At 39.5% G+C, this 24,843-nt stretch overlaps 1 protein-coding gene and 1 pseudogene across 1 annotated transcript; both read left to right on the forward strand.

Moving 5' to 3' along the window:
* The first annotated feature begins 879 nt into the window (after positions 1 to 879).
* LOC132097056 (selenoprotein K-like) lies at positions 880 to 5,087 on the forward strand (annotated as a pseudogene).
* A 2,978-nt stretch (positions 5,088 to 8,065) lies between these two features.
* On the forward strand, positions 8,066 to 22,994 carry actr8 (actin related protein 8). Its single transcript, XM_059502995.1, has 13 exons — positions 8,066 to 8,324; positions 9,024 to 9,198; positions 9,717 to 9,823; positions 9,903 to 10,007; positions 11,318 to 11,491; positions 11,573 to 11,666; positions 13,576 to 13,708; positions 15,350 to 15,503; positions 19,316 to 19,411; positions 19,497 to 19,637; positions 20,471 to 20,732; positions 22,313 to 22,476; positions 22,611 to 22,994. Exons 1-13 carry the CDS (start codon positions 8,181 to 8,183, stop codon positions 22,752 to 22,754), a joined length of 1,893 nt encoding a protein of 630 aa, XP_059358978.1. The 5' UTR covers positions 8,066 to 8,180; the 3' UTR covers positions 22,755 to 22,994.
* Positions 22,995 to 24,843: the final 1,849 nt, after the last annotated feature.

Genomic DNA, 24,843 nt, shown 5'->3' on the forward strand with positions numbered 1-24,843 from the left:
TCTAAAGGTAAGGGGATAGAAAATACAGTTTGTACAGTAGAAAAAAAAAATTGGCAAAACTACTGGCAATTTTTGAATAATAATAATTTAAAAAACACTGTTTAGCATGTTTTGTTGTTGTTGTTGTTTTTAAGCAATTTTTTTTTACAAACACACAGTAAGTGTCCTCCTAAACCATGTTTGCCTTATGCCAATGTCATCATACACATTTCTGTCCTCATACACCACATATACAGAACACACACACACATCTCAAAATTAGTAATCTACCGCAACACATTATTGGTTCAGTTCCTCTTTCTTATTTAGAACCAAAACTGCTTCTGAAACACAATCATTTAAGTCAGCAGGGAAATATCTCAGAGATGTGGTCTGACTGTTTTTCTTCCTTTTTTTTTTTTTCATTTTCATGTCCTGTAACAGGTGCAGGTGTTTCACCCTCAACAGCTAGTGTAGGATACTGTCAAGTGCACCCTGCAGTCTCTTCATCTAAAACTGTCTTATTTCTTCTGCACTGTAAACTGTAAAGCAATGTCATGCCTTAACATTTTGAAGGGTTTTTATTTATTTATTTTTTGCCTCTTCAGACAGTATATATGCTTAGGCTATAATATATAAATATATTTAAAACCATTGCATGAATTTACATGAACGATGTCTGATTTTTTTTTTTTTAATGTCACAGTCCTATACACTTATGAATATGCAATTTAGCTAATAAGACAAGGTTGATCAAATACTACAGCTAGGGTTTTTGCGACTTCAGATGGGTGAAAATAAAATCAAACTGCCAATACCAAATAAAATAAACAGCATCTATTTCAAAAGGTACAGTTTACAGCAACCTTCTTTTGCGATATATGATGGTTTAGCTAGATTTGTTCTATGAATAAGTTTAAATGGCCCTTCCTTGACTGTAATAAACGTCACCACATAACGCCTGCGCGCAGTACCGGAAAAGAAGCCTAGTTTCCGGTTAAACAACAGTGACGATGGTTTATGTGTCAAACGGTAAGTGCTAAAAACAACTCTTGTTTTGTTAAGAAAAAAAATATGTTAATTTTGCTGACAAACCTGCACCATTGTTATTATATCAAATAAATGATCATACGTGACTAAAAATGTGATTTAGCATCAGTGTATAAGTTTGTTTAATACATCCAGTATTACTAACGTAACGTTACAGCTGTTGTCTGTCACTCTGCCCGATCTGAGACTTTATATCTGTATTAATCACCCTCACGATCCGGTCAGACCGACATCTGTGTGTTACAGTCATAATATCCGGGTCACGTTTAGAGGAATGTTGCGTGAATCCTGAATACACACACAGCTCCTCCTGAATATTTATTAAATTAATCTGACGGTCTTTACATTTCACCAGTTTACATATTCATTATTCGTCCGTATATACAACCTATGCCTTTACGAACGTGATGTATTAAATATTCATAATACGCTGTCGACATAGTAGGATTCGTAATGTTGCAGCACCACATCAACTCAACACGTTGTTCGTCCAGTGACACATCTGGTCTGTATCTCATCTGGTCTGTTGTGTGATGTCTCTCTCTCCTCAGTTGTGTTCTCTCTGGTCTGTATCTCATCTGGTCTGTTGTGTGTGATGTCTCACTGTCCTCAGGTCAGGTTCTGGACAGCAGGGCCCGGTCGCCCTGGAGCCTGTCCTTCCTCAGTGAGCTCTTCTGGGGGGCCGTCGAGTTCATCGGCTTGTTGTGAGTTCATTTAGTTTGATGTGTGTTTTCTCTGGTCAGCTGGGACAGTAACTTTAGTTTCAGTTTTTATATTGCCTGGCCAACATGTTCACTGATCTAACCATAATGAAATGAACGAGACAATTCAATTCAATTCAAGTTTTATTTGTATAGAGCTTTTTACAATACAAATTGTTACAAAGCAACTTTACAGAAAATTATGTTTCTACAATATTTAGTAATAGCTTATAAGTAGTGACTGTCAGTTTGTGCACGTAAGACAGGATTTTTAGAAAAATTAATACAAGACGTAGTCAGCCAGGCGATGAACATTAATAATTTTGTTAATAATTAATAATTATTATATGATGCAGTCACACTTGTGGCAATATTTGTTAGTTCTGTTGATTCAGGGTTAGCATCATCTGGGGTCCTCTGAGGGTCAGCATCATCTCTTCTCAGGTGTTCTGGATCCAGACTGGAGCTTGTGTAAATCCTAGTTACCACGGGATGAAGATCCCAGCAGAAACAGAGAAACAAAACAGAGACATCATTAGCATAGCTGCTGTTCCAACAAAGTAAAATTAATTAGTTTAACCCAAGCTAAAGAATAAGAATGCACATTTGATCAGATGCAACTACACTCACAATTTAAGAGATACATTATTCGAATGCTTGGCGAAAGAGATGCATTTTTAATCTAGATTTAAACAGAGAGAGTGTGTCTGAACCCCGAACATTATCAGGAAGGCTATTCCAGAGTTTGGGAGCCAAATGTGAGAAAGCTCTACCTCCTTTAGTGGACTTTGCTATCCTAGGAACTACCAAAAGTCCAGCGTTTTGTGACCTTAGGGAGTGTGATGGGTTGTAACGTGGTAGAAGGCTAGTTAGGTACGCAGGAGCTAAACCATTTATGGCCTTATAGGTAAGTAATGATAATTTGTAACTGATACGGAACTTAATAAGTAGCCAGTGCAGAGACTGTAAAATTGGGGTAATATGATCATATTTTCTTGACCTGGTAAGGACTCTAGCTGCTGCATTTTGGACGACCTGTAGCTTGTTTATTGAAGAAGCAGGACAACCACCTAGAAGTGCATTACAATAGTCCAGTCTAGAGGTCATGAATGCATGAGCTAGCTTTTCTGCATCAGAAACAGATAACATGTTTCGTAGCTTGGCAATGTTTCTAAGATGGAAGAATGCAGTTTTTGTAACATGGGAAATATGATTTTCAATAGACAAATTGCTGTCTAATATAACACCCAGATTTTTGACTGTAGAGGAAGTAACAGTACATCCGTCTAGTTGCAGATTGTAATCTACAAGATTCTGTGTAGTGTTTTTTGGTCCAATAATTAATATCTGTCTTATCCGAGTTTAATTGGAGAAAATTATTTGTCATCCAATCTTTTACATTTTTAACACACTCTGTTAGCTTAGATAATTGGGAAGTTTCATCTGGTCTCGTTGAGTTATATAGCTGAGTATCATCAGCATAACAGTGGACGCTAATTCCGTATTTTCTAATAATATTACCAAGGGGCAACATGTATATTGAAAATAGAAGGGGACCTAGGATGGATCCTTGTGGCACTCCATATTTTACTGATGATAAATGAGATGACACCCCATTTAAGTAAACAAAATGGTAGCGATCGGAGAGGTAGGATCTAAACCATCTTAGAGCCTGCCCTTGAATACCTGTATAGTTTTGTAATCGATCTATGAGCATGTCATGATCTATGGTGTCAAACGCAGCACTAAGATCAAGTAAGACTAGAAATGAGATGCAGTCTTGATCTGACGCAAGGAGCAGGTCATTTGTAATTTTAACAAGTGCAGTTTCTGTGCTATGGTGGGGCCTAAAACCTGACTGAAATTCTTCATACAGATCATTTTTATGCAGGAAGGTGCTCAATTGAGCAGACACAACTTTTTCTAAAATTTTGGACATAAATGGAAGATTTGAAATAGGCCTATAATTTGCCAGTACACTAGGATCTAGTTTTGGTTTCTTAATAAGAGGCTTGATAACCGCCAGCTTGAATGGTTTTGGGACGTGACCTAAAGATAACGACGAGTTAATGATATTGAGAAGCGGTTCTTCGGCTACAGGTAACAACTCTTTCAGTAATAATCTAGTGGGTACAGGATCTAATAAACATGTTGTTGGTTTAGATACAGTGATAAGTTTATTTAGTTCTTCCTGTCCTATAGTTGTAAAGCACTGCAGTTTATCTATTCTTTAAAATAACTTTGAGCATATTTTACTTTACTGTCCTTAATTCAGAAATAAGGGTGAATAAGGAACTGTTAAGGATATAAATAACTGTGTAAAATTGTATAAAGTCTGTCAGATATTAAACTGACAGGTTTATACAGTTTTTTTGTATAATGTGATATTACAATTTCATATTTTTGTTATAAATATACCCGTTGAAACTGATATGGCATTAAAGGAATAGTTTGCCTAAATTGAAAATGTATTTGTTTTGTAATGTTTTTGTTCACAATCATTAAATACAAGTGAAATACTGACGACAAAAATTAATACACATTAACACATATTCATAATGTTAAGAATTGTATTATTTTTAGTAACTTAAAACTCTCCCGAGCAGCGTTTTGTGCCCTCATGCGACTGTTAATTTTACATCAGCATGAAAACCATACCTACAGGTGATTAACAAAAATGTTTAAATCATCCACCGAATTATCATCATTTTTTTAAGTTAACAACGATACCACCTCAATTAATTAGTCAAATATTAAACTGACTTAATGCCTACACAAGATATTTTAATGTAAATAATGTATGAAATAAATGTTAAAGCAGAAATAAGAAAGATGTAAATGACATCTCTTTCAAACTCGATTGGAGCGAGTGTACATCAGTTGTAGACTCAAAATCAGAATGCATTGTGGGTAAACCGTAGTAAAGGAATGTAGGAAATGAAGTGAATTCAGACAGGACTACATCAGATATAGTGCACTATATAGTGGCCAGGGAGCGGTGTGACACAGCTTTAGTGTTAGAGGTTTGCTCAGGTCACTAGTGATGATCGACTTGCCCGAGCTAATGATCTGTGTAATGTCTCCACAGCTTCCAGACTCTCGTTCAGCCAGATCGGTCTAAAGATGGACCCAACAGTGCATCGTCTCGCTTCAGTGATGGCAGAGGGTGCGTCTCAACCCTTCATCAGCAGAACCACTGCCTCTGTACTCATGACTCGATCAGGTTCTGTGTGTTTACACTGTGATGTGTGTTTCTGCAGTCCTCCTGGATTCCCTGGGCGCCGGCGGATGGGCAGAATCAACCACGGTGCAGGTCCCACCCCTCCTCCTATGGGCGGAGGAGGATGAGGAAGGTGAGGAAGAGTGAAGAGCCTGCAGAGCAACCTGACAAAAACTTAAGCCCCTTTCACACTGCACGTCGGACCCAGCATATTGCCGGAACATTGCCGGGTCGCCTTCTGTATGAAAGCAAACACATCCCGGGATTGATTCTGGCATTGAACCGGGGTCGGGGACCTAGTAACATTGCCGGGTTCAATCCCGGGATGAGTGCTGTGTGAACAAAAGCCAGATCTAATGCCGTGTCGAAGTGATGACGCGAGTTATCGCGCGACTCTTTTACCGGCTGTTTTGAAGAAAGATCAACGTTCGTGACAAAAAAATATGTGCAAACTGTAATGAAGCAGAGATGAGTTAGTTCCTCACTTTCCGCGCTGGAGCTGAGATCGTTCGCTTTGTTTCAGTGAAAGTATAACATTTTCGACTCGTACATTACACGTCACGCCATGATGTCAACGTGTCGTTACGGGATCTTTACGGGTTGTGTGTGAAAGCACGCACATATCCCGGGTTATCACTGGCAGTGTGAAAGTGCAAAATCTGGAACACTTTACCCGTGTATTTGCCGGAATGGCAGTGTGAAAGGGGCTTTACTGAGAGGAGTTCATCAGTAAAAACCGTCTGTGTGTCTGTCTTTTGCAGGTAAACGCCTGCACAGCGATGCAGGCGCACAGGAGTGTGACACGCTGGTTGTAGGCTGCATGCCGCTCAGATAGGGCTCCGCTGCAGACACACACTCAGTACGGCACACTCCTCTTCCTTCGGCTGCCGCTGCTGTCACGCAGTTTCTTGACGTTACTCTGGGAATTCCTCGTCTGAGGGGCCAGAGCGACTGAACATGGGAGCCAGACCCCAGCCGTCATCAGAGAATATCACACACACACACATACATACACTCACAGGTTACATAACTTAAATATCTCTCTCTCTCTCTCTCTCTCTTTTTAGTAATATCTTCCGAAAGTAAAGTTGTATGAACCCTTTGCATCAATAAAGTAAGTTATAATGAAGATGGTTGGTTCTGTCCAGACTCATGGCTATTATTACTTCTATTAGTGTATCTACGGTCAAGAAAATCTGGAAAGATTTTTATCCAGCAGTTACATTACATTACATACAGCACAGTTAATTCTGTCTTCAAGTTATTAAATAGTGCTTCAATTTACTTAATATTCTATTGTTAATTAAATGATTATTATCTTATTCACTCTATGAGCAAAAATATTGAGAGACCTGGGTTGTGTTTTCCAAAGCATCATAACCCTCAGTAGATTGTAAAACCATTACAACCAATGGCCTCAACGATAAAATTATCTTAGGATGCTTTTGAGAGAGACAGTCTATTACACAAACAGGAGTGACATTATTATTATGGTGGTGCTAAAAAGCTGCATGTTTGTAAGAAGCAAACCCATCAAGATGTTCAACTAACATCCTGGAAAAACTAACATCTTCACAAAAGCAAGTGAGCAAACATGAGTTTGCACATTCTATAGCACATTTACAGACAAAGTGCTTTACAACAAAAACAAGAAAAAGGAGGAGAGTATGGAATAAAAAGGGGGTCAAGACCAGAGAGCGCTTTGTAAACAAACAGGAGAATTTTAAAATCAGTCCAAAAATGTACAGGAAGCTAATGTAAGGATACCAGTACAGGGGTAATGTATCTCTTTCTTGCTCCCATCAAAAACCTTAAAAATGCACAATTTTAGCAACTGATCTCAAATAAAATAAAATAAAAATAAAAACTACCTTTCACAATGGCACTAATCTGTTTATTCAAATTTAGTGATGAATCCAAAATTACCCCAGACTCCTAACGTGATTATCAAGCTTTGAGGACAGGGATCCTAGCTGACCAGCAAAGGTAGGTCACAAGGGAGAACCTACAATCAGAACCTCAGACTTACTCTCGTTTAAATGAAGAAAGTTGTTGGAGAGCCAGAGCCTAATGTCAGTATTAACGTTCATATACTTTGTCCAAATAACATGATTAAGCTAGGCACATGGGACAATAACGTTTTAAGATCATTGGCCTAAATATGGTATAAAATACTGTACTTCTGGAAAATGGTTTCCAAAGGAAGCATATACGAAGAAAACAGCAGTGGCACCAAATTCGACCCCTGAGGAACGCCACATACTAAAAGAGCCAATGTGTGCACTACAACCATCCTGTCATTTAAATACGATGCAAACCACTGAAGGAATGTGCCCTAGACACCAACCCAACACTCCAAGCAATTAAGATGAGTCTTTTGGTCAATCGTATCATAGTATTCAAATATGAAAAGAGTTAAGAGAAAAGTGAGAAGCCGTGTGTTTTGTAATGAACAAATCCATCATTAAGATGTTTTTGGCTTGGTTTCTAGCTCAAATACAAGTCCTATATCCATGATATTTCTTTCTCCAGTGAAAAAAAAAAAAAAAGTATTGTATGAATCAGGAAAGAAATATGCACTCGCACTGCTTGTTGATTTCTAATTTTCTGTGTCGATGAAAAAAACTACTGGATGGCCTGAGAGTACACTTGTGTTTTTTTTTTTTAGCAAATTAAAATTTTTGGATGAACTATTCCTTAAAGGTGCAATTTATAGCTTTCAGTCACGTGACCAGCTCAAAGACCTGGAGGGCAAACCATCCATAGAACCAGGCACATGACCTCAAAGAGTGAACGCATATTTTCTTCCTCGAGAGAAAGTGCCCTTTTTTTCTGGGGAGGTTTTTTTATTATTTATTTATATTTTTAAATAAATGAATATATGTATATATTTGTGTGTGTGTTTCTGTTTGTGCACAGCTTTCCCTGTCGAACAAATAAACATATCAAAATATCAGGTCAGACTTTCTCCCCTCCGCGTGTCGGTGAGATATCTCCGTCACTAACGCAGCACATGACACGTCCAGTAGGTGGCGCTTATGAAGAGTCAACTTCCGTTAGACAGGCGGGCGAGGCGTGTTTTACTCTCCAGCCCTGTAGGTGGCGGGACTGTACCTAAAGCTGGTCTGCCAACCGCCACTAGACGGAGGGAAATAATTGCTTTAAACAGTCTCATGTATCAAGCAGTTTGTGGATAAATGTACTCTTAATTTAATTAGCTCAGCAGCATCATGACACAAACAGACAGAGACGCGGAGAATGGACGAGACAGAGAGAAGGACAGAGAGAAAGAGAAAGAGAAAGAGAAAGAGAAAGAGCAGCGCGGAGTGAAGAGACCCATAGTTCCCGCAGCTGTGCCAGAGCCACTACAGGAGGTAACAGTATTATTATTATATAATACAGATAATAGTGTATTTCTTTGCATTATTCACAAGCATATCATAAACAGAAGTGAAAACAAAATATACCGTTTCAGCACTTTCAATGCCAGCACCTCTTACACTAACAGCAAGGCAAGAAGTGACAATATCAGAATAGTTATCATTATTATTTATCATATTAACGGTATATATTATATTTCCTAAGAGAAATTTAATTTCTTCTAGTAACCGTTGTTTTTCATGTCTATTTAATAATGGTCAGAACTATTTTGCATCTCCTACATATGAAAACACATTCTTGTTTGCTTCTCAAAATCTGAAATCTATTTCCAAATCTGATTTATATTGTAAAAATCTGAAATGGTCATTCATTTTTGTAGCAAGAGATGTGCACATCATCAAAGTTTGGTTTTGGTTGAACTGCTGACTGAAACCTCTGTATAAATCAGTCTTATAACCTCTGTTCAATCATCCCATAGTGATTTATCGGCCAATAGTGATCGGACCAATCAGAGCGCTCCTAATAAACATCTGTTTGACATCTGATAGGAAACATCCATCTGACGTATTACAGATGAGCAAACACTCTAACAATACATCTTCCAGATGTCAATGCAGACTTCAAATAGACGTCTCCGTGTGATATTAGGGAAGTATGTTTTTTTTCTCTTAAATGTTGATTGTCATTTTCAGCAAATTCAAGCCAACTTCATTGTGGTGATTCATCCCGGATCCAGAACTCTGCGGATGGGGCGTGCTACAGACACCCTGCCCATAAGTGTTCCTCATGTCATCGCCCGCAGACACAAACAGGGCGGTCAGCGCCACTACGAGGACCAGTGCCTCTTACGAGACGGACTGAATGCAAGTAACATCTCTGCCTCTCCATAATGTGATGCTAAACACTACACTGGTGAACGTTTATAATAATGTAGCTAATAAAATACACTACCAGTCAAGTCATTTTTAGCAGCATTACTCCAGTCTTCAGTGTCACATGATCTTCAGAAACAAAATAAAATAAAGTAAAAATTTAAATTCTGCATTTAGCAGATGCTTTTATCCACAGCGACAAAAATCAATTTAATATACTGATTTGCTGCTCAAGAAACATTTCTGATTATTATTGTTATTATCAATATTTAAAACAGTTGAGTAATGTTTTTTCAGGATTCTTTGTTGAATAGAAAGACCCAAAGATCAGCACTTATCTGAAATAAAAAGCTTCTGTAACATTATGCACTAGAAATAATAGAAAGCAGTTATTTAAAATTTTAAAAGAAGAAAATTCTTTAAAACATTTACCAGCCTGACTGGTAGTGTACATCAGTGGCTGACTGAACTGTATATTTCCGCTCATCTGTTGTTCACTGATGCTGTAGTCAGCAGAGAGCAACGAGCAGAGACAAAATGGGCTGAAAATGGTGGACCAGGTGATCTGGTCCAAGAAAATGTCCAACGGTGTGAGAAGAACCCCGGTGTCTGCAGAGCAGGTGAATCATGCTGAAGATGGATCTGTACTGTGAGCTCTTCCTGTGAATGCTGTGGTCAATTCTGAGTGTGTGTTTCCAGGCCAGATTATACAACAGACAAATACGGCCTGCTGTGCTAGACCCAAACTCTAAAGTGAACTGGACCAACACATCACATCAGCCCGAGTATCTGGTCGGAGAAGAGGTGAGACAAGAACCCGCTCATCAAAGTCATAAACGGCCTGACAATAATCAGAGCTCCTGCTCTCTCAAATGTGACGACATCTTACGGAAAGGCTAATATTGAATTAAATCATACAACTGTAAAATGAAAACATATAAGCACCCTCAAAACTATTTAATTTGGCATCTTTATTCTTTTTGTCTGGATGTTTCAACAGCAGCTATATGAGATGTTTTCTTCAAATATATATCATATCACAGTTAAATTACGGAAAACTTAAAGTAACACATGACACAATTATCACAGTCTCATTTTTGACCCAGTTGTTTCCTTGCGCACACACACACACACACACACACACACACATATATATATATATATCATTTATTTAAAAAAAGTTAAAATGAAAGCAATCAAAATAAAACACGGGACTGCAGTTACCGCTGCCTATAGAAAAGCTCATTTATTGTGAACGTTGTGTGTTTTATCTAAAATCATTTTAATCGGCATAACCATGCCATCATTTTAATTTAAACTAGACAAAAATGTTTGTTAAGACAAACTTTAGGTTGGCTTGAGAAAGCCTAGCCTGAAAGTTTTAAACAGTTGTTGACTGACCAGAGAGTTTGAAAAAGTTTGAAAAGTTTAAAAAGTTTTAAGTTTGATGGCAAGTTACAAGCATGTCACTAGCATGTCGCTAGCATGTTTCTAGCATGATTAGCATGTCACTAGCATGTCGCTAGCATGTTTCTAGCATGATTAGCAAGTGACTAGCATGTCACTAGCATGATTAATAAGTGACTAGCATGTTCCTAATATGATTAGCAAGTTACTAAGATGATGCTAGCATGATACTAGCATGTCATTAGTATTATAAGCAAGGGACTAGCATGTTGTTAACATGATTAACAAGTTACTAGCATGTAGCTATCATGTTTCTAGCATGATTAGCAGGTTACTGGCATGTTGCTAGCATGTTTCTAGCATGATTAGCAAGTTACTAGCATGTCGCTGAATTCTGAAAACTTTACTTACCCTCATGTTGTTTCAAACCCGTAAGATTTTCATTCATTTTTGATACACAACTGAGGGTGTTTTAATGACAGCTGAGAGATGTCGCTCCCTCCATTATTAGTCCACTCAACCAAAACTAAAATCAAGCTTAGGTTCATGAAGAGCTTGTTAAAGAAGTCCTCATGCATCGAGCGGCTTAATCCAAGCCTTGGCAGATTTAGTTTATTTAGAAACACTGGTCAGTGCACGTACACAGAAGAAGCTCAGCCATGCCTGCTGGACATGTGATGACCGCCCTCTCTGTCTCTGGAGCTCAGGCGCTGTATGTGAACCCTGCAGACTGCTACAGCATCCACTGGCCCGTCTGCAGGGGACACCTGAACATCCACAGTGGGCCGGGCGGCTCTCTCACCGCTGCACTGGCCGACCTGGAGACCATCTGGTCTCACGCTCTACAGAAGCTTCTAGAAATCCCACTGAAGGACCTGAAGGTACTGACCGGGTTTCATTTCACTGGCACCTCGGTTTGAATGATTTGACGACTTTGTTTAGATATTTTGATGTTTTTTCAGTATTACAGATGCATCCTTCTGATCCCAGACATCTGTAACAGGCAACACGTGAAGGAAGTTGTCAACATGCTGCTGGTTAAAATGGGCTTCTCAGGTATGTCACCTCCCGTCATGTACACATCATATTCCTGACCATTTGTGATGGATTTTTACCGTGTAATGTTCTGTTGCTTTCAGAAGTTGTTATATTTGCAGGAATAAAATCTTAATGTCCCTGAGCAAGACACTTAACCCCTAGTTGCTCCAGAGGCGTGCGACCTCTGACATATATAAAGCAATTGTAAGTCAATAAAAGTGGCAGCTAAATGAATAATGTAATGTAATGCTTCTGAAAGGTTAGGGGACTGGACATCAGAAAGCATTCTGTTTCAATGAAATGAGAATCAGTTGTGGTGTTTAGTCAGTGGTGGTCCATTTAAGGTCTCATTCTGAAGCACACACATACACACACATACACACACACACACACACACACATACACACACACACACACACACACACACACACACACACACACACACACAGAGACACCTTTTAATTGTTCTAGGGATGCCACGGTGAGATTTCTTTCCCACCAATTAATAAACTTGTGACAACAGCAGAGTTTTCAATTAAATGGCATATTTTACAATGTAAGATATTTGTCAGTGACGCTTGGATCTTTATATCTTATATCTATATATACATTACATCTTTATATCTTGATCGATCAAATGTTTGAAAATGGTGGGGGAGTTATTTTTCTTAAAGGGGTCATCGGATGCAAAATGTTCTTGTGTTATGTTTGAAGATAAATGTTTATCCACCCTATAATGATAAAAATCCACAATTTTTTTTAAAATCCTCTTTCTAAAATCAAGCTGTTTTGAGGTTCCTGAATTGAATGTTTAAAATGTTACAAATTAGTAAATCATTGAAACATTCTTAATTCCTAGTATGGAAATATATATTCCACGTCATGTGTGAGGTTCTGAATATAACCATAGTGCAACAGAAATAAATGGAAGATCTTTGGATTTTCCCTTTAGTTTATATGCTAGTAATATGCATGCTAATAAGTAACTAGTACATAGTGGGAATTGGTCCCTAAACTAATATTTTACTAAAAATAATTTAAAATGTAACTGATCATTTAAATATTTATTTTATTTTTTTATTGAACACTACAACAACATAACAAAGATAAACTTACATTAAACATTGACATATTGCAGGATTCCTGAGGGGTCCTTAAAATGTAAAAACATACCAAAAAGTGTTCAATTGTACAAGAAAGTCTCATGTTTTCAAGAGGTCTTAAATTTGGGGACGGAAAGACCACAGTTGTGATATGAAATGAGACAAACTTTAAAAGGCTCTGATTTCATTGAATATATAACGGTTCTATTTCTGCCGTTCCCAAAGCGCCACCTGCTGGCAGAGAATGGATGTGCATCTTCAATAAGCCTGTGGTTTTTGTTCAGACCAATGTGAAAATCAACCTGTTTTACACTGCAAACACACAGAGCTGTAAGTGTGAACTGTGGATCGATAGGATAATGCACTATAAAAATGTAAACAGTAAAATGTATTTATTTAATTAATATAAAAATGTATTGATAATAATTGTGTAAAGTAATATTATAATTCATACTTTTGACTCATCCATTTTCTTAAAAATGGTTTAAAGGCTGAAATATGAAGTGTATCGTTTTATTTAAAAAAAAAAAAAAAAAAAAAAGTTTTTGTAAAAACTTGTTTAAATGCTTTTTACAGTTTATTAACTGTATTTGTCCGGGTCCTAAGTTTGAACTTAAAAATCCTTCAACAAACCCTATGTTTTTAGATTTTTTTATTTGATTTCAGATTCTTCGCCATCGTCTTATCAGTCATCTCTCCTAACTCTATGATGCATGATAGTGAACTACATAGTTTTTTAATTAAAAGGCAAAACAGTAGTGTGTGTCATGAGATCGGTGTAATGTCCAGCACTGTAACACAGCCTAACTTGATCTCCTCTGTAGCTGTTGTTGTGCATCAGGAGTCGGTGTGTGTGACCTTTGGCAGCGGTCTGAGCAGTGCGTGTGTGGTGGATGTTGGTGACCAGAAGACCAGCGTGTGCTGTGTGGAGGACGGCGTGTCCCACCGCAGCTCCAGGTGAGAGAAACACTGTAGGGATGATGCACTTCATTATACACTGTGTTGTGTACTGTGTTAATGGGGTTTCATCTTTTCTGAAGACTGTGGTCTGCTTCCTCTGTAAAACTCAAACATTTCATACAGTTGATTGATGACTAACATGAGGCAGGACAACAACTCACTGGAGCCTAGAAACGTAGTTAGTCCCTAAAATTCAAGATACGGGGGAAAAATGGCCGTTTTAGTTTTTGTCTCATATTTACATCATATTTAAGCAATATCACATGAATAATGGTCTAAGTGCAATATCACATGAGTGCAAATGTGGTACTGACCTAATACAACAGTTCAGTAAGAAGTTAATATTGGGTTATTTAACCCTTGTGTATCGTTCAAATTCACTACCCTTTCGCTATGTTCGGGATGAAAACATCCACTACATTAAACTGCTGTATCAAATTGTTTGTAAAAATCTATTAATAAACCTCAGTCCTCAATCAAACTACTAAATTTTTTTAAAAAATCCAAGATTTGTACTCTTTAATTGCCAAGTTCATTCTCTCTCTCTCTCTCTCTCTCTCACACACACACACACACACACTATAATATGCTGTTATCCTCCATAAACAAGTCAGAAACTAAGCTTTTTTTTGCACAGGCCTATCTAAAGGGTAAATGGTGCCACCTAGTGATCAACTGTAAAAATAAAAAAAATTTACCTCTTCCCAACAGGGAAAACCACCAACAATCAAGAATGCATGATTATATGGTGTCAAGATTCTAGGCTTAGCAACATTTTTTCTTATCTGCACCCAAATTTTCAACCGTATTGCATTTAACACCTCAGTTTTACAAGTTCACTTTTTTTAAATCGCTGTCCATATAAACAATATTGACTAGTAGCCGAAATGATTAACTAACAATCTGGTCAACGTAAAGTTCTTTATTTGAAGCCCAGTTCTACAAGAAAGGTAACTTATTGAAAAAGTGTTGGTGCCTAAAGTGCTTCACTGAGCTGAAAAATTAAACATAAAACATCTCAAGATAAATGAAATAAAAAGAGAATCTAAATGAAGTGTTTTAAGCTCTTCAAACTGAACATCTCATGGCTCAATGTCTTATGGGCTATCCTCGATTGCAGTCACATGCCCCTCGGATGGACAACTCCTGTAGTTTGGCCTTCTTGACCTTTGGCCTTGGCTAAACCAGCTGGACACATTCTCTCTAGCATCAAAATCTTCCAGACTCGACCCTCTACACTGATTCTGATCAGATCTTCACTGTGTCTGAATGAAGGATGATTTGAACAGCTAAACCTTCCCTAAACAGCTTAACAGCTTATACGACTGTTTCAGCTAATATATATATATATATTATTATTATTTATTTTTTTATTATTATTATTAAGTTAGTTTAGAAACTATTCTGGAGCATTTTTTGTTTGTTAAATATAAGTTTTAGTTTTTTTTTTTTTTAAAGTAACGACCAAGCTGTTTTGGTTTTTGAACCATGATTGTCCTGTATTTGACTTTTCTGAAGCTTGCAGCTCTATGTGTAGTGCTCTCACGATCTCTTACTGTCATGCAGCACAGTAAACACTATCAAGAATACTTTGAGCTCTTGTGACGTCTCTGTTGAATGCATGTTTTTTTTGTGCAGGTTGTGTCTTGCGTACGGAGGCTCGGATGTGACGCGGTGTTTCTTCTGGCTCATGCAGAGAGCTGGATTTCCCTATAGAGAATGTCAACTCAGCAACAAACTGGACTGTATGTTACTGCAGCAGCTCAAAGAGTCCTTCTGCCATCTGGATCAGGTGACCTGTTAGTCAGTATTCACTAGGGCTGGGCGGTATGACAGTATACATCATTACTGTGGAATAAAGTGTCTATAGTCTATCGTTATCACGGTATCTGGGTAACATAATATTACTTAAAGGTTATATACACCTTTGAGTGATAAAGAAACATGTAGTTATTTAGAAAAAGTGTTTCTGACACACACTGAGAGCTCCTCAATCTTTAGTGTTTTATTGTGCTTTAATGGTCAGATACGAACACAATTTTGTCAAAATGCCTGTTATGTGGAGTATTCACGTGAACACCGTCGATTATGTGTTAAATAAATGTAAACAGTGAAGTGAAATCTGGATTTGTCTTAAAGGGACATCAGTCTAATTGAGCTGCTGTTGTCTGCCATTATTAATGTTAATCACTCACTGCACATGATTGAATCACTTTTGGATCTTTAATAAGTCTCTGTTCATGTTTGATTGAAACAGTGAAGACTGCAGTCTTCTATTTATACACTTTAGTCAATTTCTGTAATATTTATACATATACTACATGCTAAATAAACCTAGCCTACAGTAGCTGAAAAAAGTATAAGATTATTTCATATTTATTTGTTCTATTGTGTTTGTAATTTTTTTCTTATTGTTTTTAATAACAAAAATAAAATAAAAATACCGTATTTTCCGGACTATAAGTCGCACTTTTTTCATAGTTTGGCTGGTCCTGCGACTTATAGTCAGGTGCGACTTATTTATCAAAATTAATTTGACATGAACTGAGAGAAATGAACTAAGAGAAATGAACCGAGAGAAAACATTACCGTCTCCAGCCGCGAGAGGGCGCTCTATGCTGCTCAGTGCTCCTGTAGTCTACACTGAAGACATAGAGCGCCCTCTCGTGGCTGTACACGGTAATGCTTTCTCTTGGTTCTTGGTTCTAAATAAATGCGACTTCTAGTCCAGTGCGACTTATATATGTTTTTTTCCTCATCATGACGCATTTTTGGAGTGATGCGACTTATACTCAGGTGCGACTTATAGTCCGAAAAATACGGTAGTTATATCGAGATATATATTCTTCTTTTGGAATAAAATTACCATACCATGAAGGATTTTGGTCATATCGCCCACCCCTAGCTGTCATTTTGCTCTTAAATGGCATGAAAGTGCTGTATTTAATGCAAAAAGTAAAATACAGTCATTTGTAAATGTTGTTATACTACAGTGAAACATACCCACAAGTCTCAAGACAAAACAATCCCAAAACTAGTTCAGTTAGTGGAAAAAACAATGAAATTGAGTCTTGTATGAGTTTGAATACACCTTCTGGTGCTACTTGGACACGTCATCAGTGAAAAACCCGAGGTCATAGGGTGTTTCGGGTCTTTAATCTTCATACACCCTCACCCGGGCGACCCAGCCGGGGGTGATCAGTCCCCGGCTTGTGTCCAAGTGGCATGTTGCTCCACGGATCCCCCCTATGGATCCACAGCCACCGAGAAGCCCTTTCTGCGGCCTCTAAGATGTTTGCGGTGGCTTTTTTCAATTGCAGTCCTTTCACTCCAAGGAGTTTGAGGGTTCGCAGCAGTGAGTGGCCAGCGAAGCCTCGGCACCCGACCTCGACTGGCTCGCAGCGAGTTTTCCAGCCATTGTTCCGGCACTCCGAGCTGAGCCCTGCGTACTTAGCCCTCTTGCGCCCGTGGGCCTCTTCAATACGGTCTTCCCAGGGGACAGTTAGTTCCAGGATAACCACTTGCTTGGTAGACTCAGATGTTAGCACCATGTCTGGGCGGAGAGAAGTGGCTGTGATGTTGCCTGGGTCTTGCTGAGCTGGATCGCTGTGCAGATGGAGTCCGCCAAAGCCTTTAGCACCTGGTCGTGGCGCCAGCGGTACCGCCCTTCCCCTAGCGCTCTTGAGCAGCTGCTCAAATGTGCTCCAGTGTGCCCCTCTTCTGGCACAGCTTGCACTCAGGAGTGTCTGCCAGGCCCCAGGTGTGCAGGTTAGCTGGACTTGGGAGGACGTCATAGACGGATTGGACAAGAAACTTGATCCGAAATGGCTCTGCTTTCCAGAGCTCTGCCCAGGTTATTCTGCATGGATCTGCATGTTCCCACCTGGTCCACGCTCCTTGTTTGGACATGCTGGCCATTTTGGTGTAACGTTCTTCCTCCACCTCTGCTCGTATCTCGTCCTGAATCAGTCTGCGCCTCTCTTTTCCACGAGCCAGATCGTAACGTGGCTTGGGAAAACAACCAAGACCTGCTCGTCCCATTGCCACGGAGCCCACCAGTGTTTTGTGCCTTAGTCGTGCCTCAGCTTTAGTGACGGCTTCTTGCGCCTGCCACTTTCTCCCGGTCTTCACGAGGATTCCTGCTGCTGCGACTTTTGTGTCTCTGGAGTCCCTGTACATCAATACCTCTCTGGAGCGGGTGACTTTGAACTCCTCTGATAGTCCACTCATAGGAAGATGCAGCTTGGTGGAATGGCTGTAAAGGGCAATGCTGCTCAAGGACCGAGGGAGCCCCAGCCATTTTCTGAGGATCTGGCTGATAGACTTCTCTAGAACCTCGACTGTTGATGTTGGTACCTCGTAGACTAACAGGGGCCAGAGTATTCTTGGCAAGACTCCGTGCTGGTAGATCCAGGTTTTGAATTTTCCGGGGAGGCAAGATCTGTCAATCGCTGTGAGCCAGGTAGTCAGGTCGCACTTGGTTTGTTTTATGGCAGCTGAGTCCTTCAGGGAGCTATCAAAGAACTTCCCCAAGCTCTTGACTGGTTTTTCAGTCACTGATGGAATCATGGTCTCTCCCAGGGCAAAGCGGAAACGGTCGGACACTTTACCCTTCTTTAGGACCAGAGACCTGGACTTAGCAGGCTTGAAGCTCATCCTTGCCCAGGAGATGAGCCGTTCAAGCCCCTGGAGGAGCCACCTGCACCCTGGAACAGATGTTGTCATCACTGTTAAGTCGTCCATGAAGGCTCTTATGGGGGGCTGAGGGGTCCCAGATTTTGACTTGGGCCCTCTGCATTCCACCTCGGCCGACTTGACAATCATGTTCATGGCCAGTGAGAAGAGAGATACAGAGATTGTGCAGCCAGTGATTATCCCCTTTTCAAGTTGGTGCCAGGAGGATGTTACTTGGCCTGAAGAGACTCGTGCGCTGAAGTTGTTGTAATAGTCCATGATGAGGTTGCGGATCTTGACAGGAACATGGTGTCTTACCAGTGCGGTTTCAACGAGCTTGTGTGGAATAGACCCGTAGGCATTGGCCAGGTCAAGCCAGAGAGTTGCCAGATCTCCTTTGCTCTCCTTAGCCTCCCGGATCAGCTGTGTCACCACCCCTGTGTGCTCCAGACATCCAGGTACTCCTGGGACTCCTCCCTTCTGGACTGAGGTGTCAATGTAGGTGTTCTTCAGGAGGAAGTCTGTCAGACGTTAGGACACGATTTTGAAAAAGATCTTGCTTTCAACACTGAGCAGCGAGATGATGCGAAACTGATCAATGTTGCAAGAGCCCTCCTCCTTCGGGATCCAGACTCCCTCAGCGTACCTCCATTGCGCAGCGACTTTCCCTCTCCGCCAGATCACCTTCAGGATCTTCCAGAGACGTCTGAGGAGCTTCGGGCACTGCTTGTAGACCTTATAGGGGACCCCGCTGGGACCGGGAGCGGAGCTGGATCTTGCCGCTCTAACGGTTTCTTCCACTTCTTTCAGTGTGGGTTCAGCGGTGTATAAATATAAATGAATATATGTCTGTGTGTTCAGTATTTACATCATATTGTATTATATGCATATTATGCTTTGTCATCTGCTGTATTGTTGATTTTTCTTCAGGATATTTCTGGGCTGCAAGATCACGAGTTTCGCACCCGTTTCCCAGATTCCCCAGTGCTGCTGTATCAGTTACGGTTAGGAGATGAGAAACTCCAGGTAGAGACGGACCGCTCTTGTGCATTAGTGGTGCTTCAGTGCTTGCCTGCTGACTGACACCTGCATTGTTCTGTGTGTTTCATAGGCTCCCATGACATTATTCTACCCCGCTGCGTTTGGGATTGTGGGGCAGAAGATGACATCGTTGCTGCATCGCTCTCAAGGAGACACAGAGGATCCCCATGATGAGCACTTCCTCCTGACCACACAGAGCAAACAAGACCAGGTACAACTCTCTACAGCTCTTGAGCTTCTACATCTGTGTCAAGAGAAAATCACTGCATCGTGGCCACTAATGCACAACAGCAAACACACAACCAGTTTGGACCTGGGATCAGGTTTGGAGAAATGTAGCACTGCATCAGTGTCTCATCAATGGATGCTCTGCAGTGAATGGGTGCCATCAGAATGAGAGTCCAAACAGCTGATAAAAAAATCACAATAATCCACAGCACTCCAGTCCATCAGTGAACATCTGGAGAAGACAAAATCAGCGTGTTTATAAAAAACAAATTCATTATTAAGTTGTTTTTCAATACAATTACTTTATCAATAATAAAAACTCTCATCTGAATCAGGAGAGAAATCTGCACAAAAGGCAAAACCACTCTAAACAAATATGTGGCTGGATTTTGATGAGAGAGGACAAAAGGTGATGGACTTTTTCACTGGAGGAAGTATTATTTTGGAATACATTTATATTTTGTCATGTAGCAGACGCTTTTATCCAAAGCAACTTACAAATGAGGACAATAGAAGCAATCAGAACAGCAAAAGAGCATCAGTATGTTAGTGCTGTGACAAGTCGGCCTTGGCGATATATCGGTCGACCACTAGTTTGGACTCAAGTGATGTAATATGCAATGTATTTCTCCAAATCTGATGAAGAAACAGACTCAGGTACATCTTGGATGGCCTGAGGATGAGTCAATTTTTAGTCATTTTTTATTTCCGTGTGAACTATTCCTTTAAACACTATGTTTCTCTTCATTTAGCCTGTTGAAACTGAACAGGTGGAAAATGAGGAGTGTAATCTCACAGTGATTCTCTCTCACACAGTCTTCTAAAGCCACAACAGACCGCAAATTATTCCCGAAGCCTGCTGGGTTTGAGGGGGAATCCAACATGTGCGACCCATCAGAGAAGGGAAATCTTGCTCAGGATTTGGATTTGGGTCACGCTCAAGCCGAGTGCCTCGTCGGCGGGGCGGATGCAGAAGAAACATCGTCAGCTCTGCTGTCCAGGAAGACGGCCATGACTCAGTTTGAGGGACGGGCTCTTGGTGTGGATAAAGCCATCTTACACAGCATTGACTCCTGCGGTAAATACTGCCTTTACCATCACATGGGTGAACCTCCCAAAACCTGGGGGCAAATCTGACCCCCTGATTAAAGCTTGAAGTTCGGCGTGCTATTAAAAAAATATTAGGTAAAATAATTTCAGCCATCTCTAACTTGGGTTGTACTTTGGACATTGCGTGGGGTAATAATTATTGTAAAAGTGTTGTTCTCTTTGTTCTTATTATAAATCCCTATACAAATGTTCAGATATGAAAGAAGAGAACAAGCTGAAGCAGAGCAAGAAACCGTATAGAAAACAGGTAGTTTCTAGGTTTTTCAATGATTAAAGTGAATTTGTACAGGGAAGCTTCAGTAGTGATCCAACACATCTTAAGAAGCTTAATAGAGCTCTTCAGAAAATGACAGACGTGGGTTTGATCAGAGTTGTAGCGAAACTGAGCAGGACATTGAAGCAGAACTCAAGAATCTAACATGAATTCCAAAAAGCAAGCTGATGAAATATGAATCTGGGTTTTTCTGTTTGTTTTCGACAAAGCAAAATATTCTGCATATTTACAAGGTGCAGCAAAGGGAAATGATTCTGTCTGAACCAGAGCATGTGAGCGGAGCGGTAATATTTCCTTAAGAGCGCTGAGCACCTTCCTGAAGATTCTGCTGCACTCGCTCAACCCAGTTCATAATCTAAGCATTATTTAAGTGCATTTTATCTTGCGTTTGCTTTTCACAGGCTTTATAATCCAGGTGTATTGTGTAAAGATCTATGCACATTTCATCTCGTGTGTGTGTGTGTGTGTGTGTGTGTGTTTTAATGAGCCTGTTTTGAATGCTCTATTGCACAACAACAGCAGCTATTTTCACTGAAATAAAGTGAACGAAAATCAAATACACTTTTTTTGCATTGCATGTATGTTTGCTAAGATTAGATTAATATATTTAATACATTTTAATTAATACAATTAATACAATTAAGAAGAAGAATTTAGTTTTGAAACATGATAATTGATATTTATCAGCATGTGTAATTGTAGACTATTATCCAAGAATTTCGGTACAAACAGTAATTTTATGTCGGAGCGGGAACTGAGTGGGATTTGGTTTAAGGCGAGTGTGAGTGGAATATGAACGGAGCCTTGCTTGGGCGGATAGAGCGACTGGAGAGCGGAGCGCACGTCCATCGAGCTGAAAACGTCACGCGAGCGTCACACCGCTCACATGCTCTGGTCTGAACCTCTTGCCCCAAAAATATTTTTGGTTTGAAACATAACATGAAGATTCACACACATATATGTGACCCTGGACCACAAAACCAGTCATAAGGGTCTTTTTGTTTTAAAAAGATCATCTGAAAGCTGAATAAATAATCTTTCCATTTGATGTGTGGTTTGTTAGGAGGACAATATTTGGCTGAGATACAACTATTTGAAAATCTGGAATCTGAGGGTGCAAGAAAAGCATTAGCAATACATATCACTAATCAAAAATTACATTTTGATATTCAAGTAGATTTTTATATATATATAAATATATATTTACGGTAATACATTTACAAAATATCTTCATGGAAGCCTTACAGCATGTGTTTATGGGTTTATTTTCACAGCCTCAGATGAAACCAAGCGTAAAATGTACAGCTGTATTCTACTAGTTGGTGGCGGGCTGCTGTTTCACGGAGCACAAGAGTTTCTGCAGCATCGCATCCTCAATAAGATGCCTCCATCTTTCCGTTGTCTGGTGGAGAACGTCGATGTCATCACACGACCAAAGGTGTGTGGGAAAACCGATGTGTGTGTGAGTGCAGGATTTAAAAGAAGCCATTGATGACTTTGCTTTAAATAAAAGCAGTAAAGTGTCTTTATAAATCGTGATTGAAGATCTTTTAATCTAATGTTCCCGTGCAGGACATGGATCCTCGTGTGATAGCATGGAAGGGTGGAGCAGTGCTGGCGTGTTTGGACACCACGCAGGAGCTGTGGATTCACCAGCGAGAGTGGCAGCGCTTCGGTGTGCGTATGCTTCGAGAGAGGGCCGCCTTCGTCTGGTGATCCCAGACAACATGAGCCATGCCTTCATGGATTCAATCTGTTTCGTTCTTATGTTCGGGACATGTCAATCTGGCAGTGTAAAGATATAAACAATGTAAAGATTGAACAGTAATCTTGCAAATAATTTCTTTAGGATGATAATAATTACCATAGTAGATGTTTATGAAAAAACAGTGGCCGTTTTTAAGCATTTTCTGTATCCTATTCAATTTTCTCCACTCTAAAACCATGCACTGTAACAGTTGATGTAACATTTTTCTTACAAAAGTTATATGGATTTAAAGAAGAGAAACCTTAGCAATTTAGAGCCAACAATATTCCTAATATACAATGGCAGGTTTATAAGATGGCTTGATTAGTAAACCTGCTAGAGCAGGGGAGCGATTCATTTGTGTTGTGTCCAGAAGTGGATAAAGTACACAACTCCATTACAGATACTGCTACATTACAAGTGGAAGTTTAAAGACAGATTTTTACTCGAGCAAAAGTACAGAAGTACATTTCCATTTTATGTCAATGCACTGTTTTATAATTGCTGTATGTAATACTTGCATTACCTTCTTTGAAGCAACTTCACAATACATTATGCCTACTGAATACACTGACTATATCTTTGAAATAAAAAGCTTTTAGAATGTTTAAAAAACTATAAAATAAATTATTTAACACCGCTACCCTCTCCCAGAAAAGCAGGATGGAAGTGATCTCACACAGCTACGTGCACCATTCATCCACATTAGAACCGAGTGGTCAGTGAGAAGAAAATCAAGTTAAACCCAGCAACACAACTGAAGCTTTATAACTTTACAACAGCAACACTGCTTTAACAAAACAGCAACAGATTTTACATCAAAAAGCCTCTCTAATCAGCTTATCAGTGGTGAATATCTCAAGTTGATGTCCATTATAGCAAATTTTTTAGTTGTGTATGTTGTTTCAGGGTTAGCATCATCTGAGGTCTTCTGAGGGGTTGGAATCATCTCTTCTCGGGTGTTCGGTCATCTCAGGGCTTTGTAAGGCCTGGATCCAGACTGAAGCTTGTGTAATTACTAGTTACCACAGGATGCCAATCCTGCTGCAAAAACATAAAAGAAAATAGAGAAAAATTAGCGTAGCTGCTGTTCCAACTAAGCAAAAATGTGTTTAACCAAAGCAAAAGAATGAAAATGTGCATTGATCATTTGTGACTGAAGTACACGGTTATACTTGAAGTAATCAAAAACAACAAAAGATCAATGATATATAAGTGCTATAACAAGTCTCATTTAGCTTAACGCAGTACACATAGCAAAGGTTTTTTAAATAATATAATAAAAAGAAAACAGAATAGAAAAAGAATAGAATAAGCTAGTGTTAGAGGTCTTTTGGGGTTTTCTAATTGTATAATAAATGGAAAGAAAATATAATACAAAAAGATTAGAAAGCTAGTGTAAGGGTTTTTTTTTTTTTAAGAAAAGAAGCAGCAAATGAAGGTTGTCTGAGTATAAAATGGACAAGTTAGTAAGAAAGTGCTAGTGTTTTAAGTCAAGTCGATTCTTGAAGATGGCTAAGGACTCAGCTGCTCGGATTGAGTCGGGGAGGTCATTCCACCAGGAGGAAACATTTAATTTAAAAGTACGTAAAAGTGACTTTGTGCTTCTTTGGGATGAACAATCAAGCGACGTTCACTTGCAGAACGCAAGCTTCTAGAGGACACATGAGTCTGAAGTAATACATTTAGGTAAATGGGTGCAGAGCCAGTGGTAGTTTTGTAGGCAAACATCAATGCCTTGAATTTTATGCAAACAGCTATTGGAAGCCAGTGCAAATTGATAAACAGAGGTGTGACGTGTATTCTTTTCAGCTCATTAAAAATTAATCTTGCTGCCGCGTTCTGAATTAAACATATAATATTTTTAAATGCATCATGTTTGTGTGACGCTAACAATGGAGGACAGGAGGCAGATGCAAGTAAATAGAGTTTATTGAAAAGAGGTGTGATGAATGAATGCTGGAGAGTGACGCAGGGACCACAACGGCAGCACAGACAGGGGAGTTGGTGATTTGAGTGCGTTGGTAGCGATGACGGTGGTGGTAGATCGGTGATAGG

Source organism: Carassius carassius, chromosome 21, assembly GCF_963082965.1.
Source record: "Carassius carassius chromosome 21, fCarCar2.1, whole genome shotgun sequence".
Taxonomy (NCBI): Eukaryota; Metazoa; Chordata; class Actinopteri; order Cypriniformes; family Cyprinidae; genus Carassius; species Carassius carassius.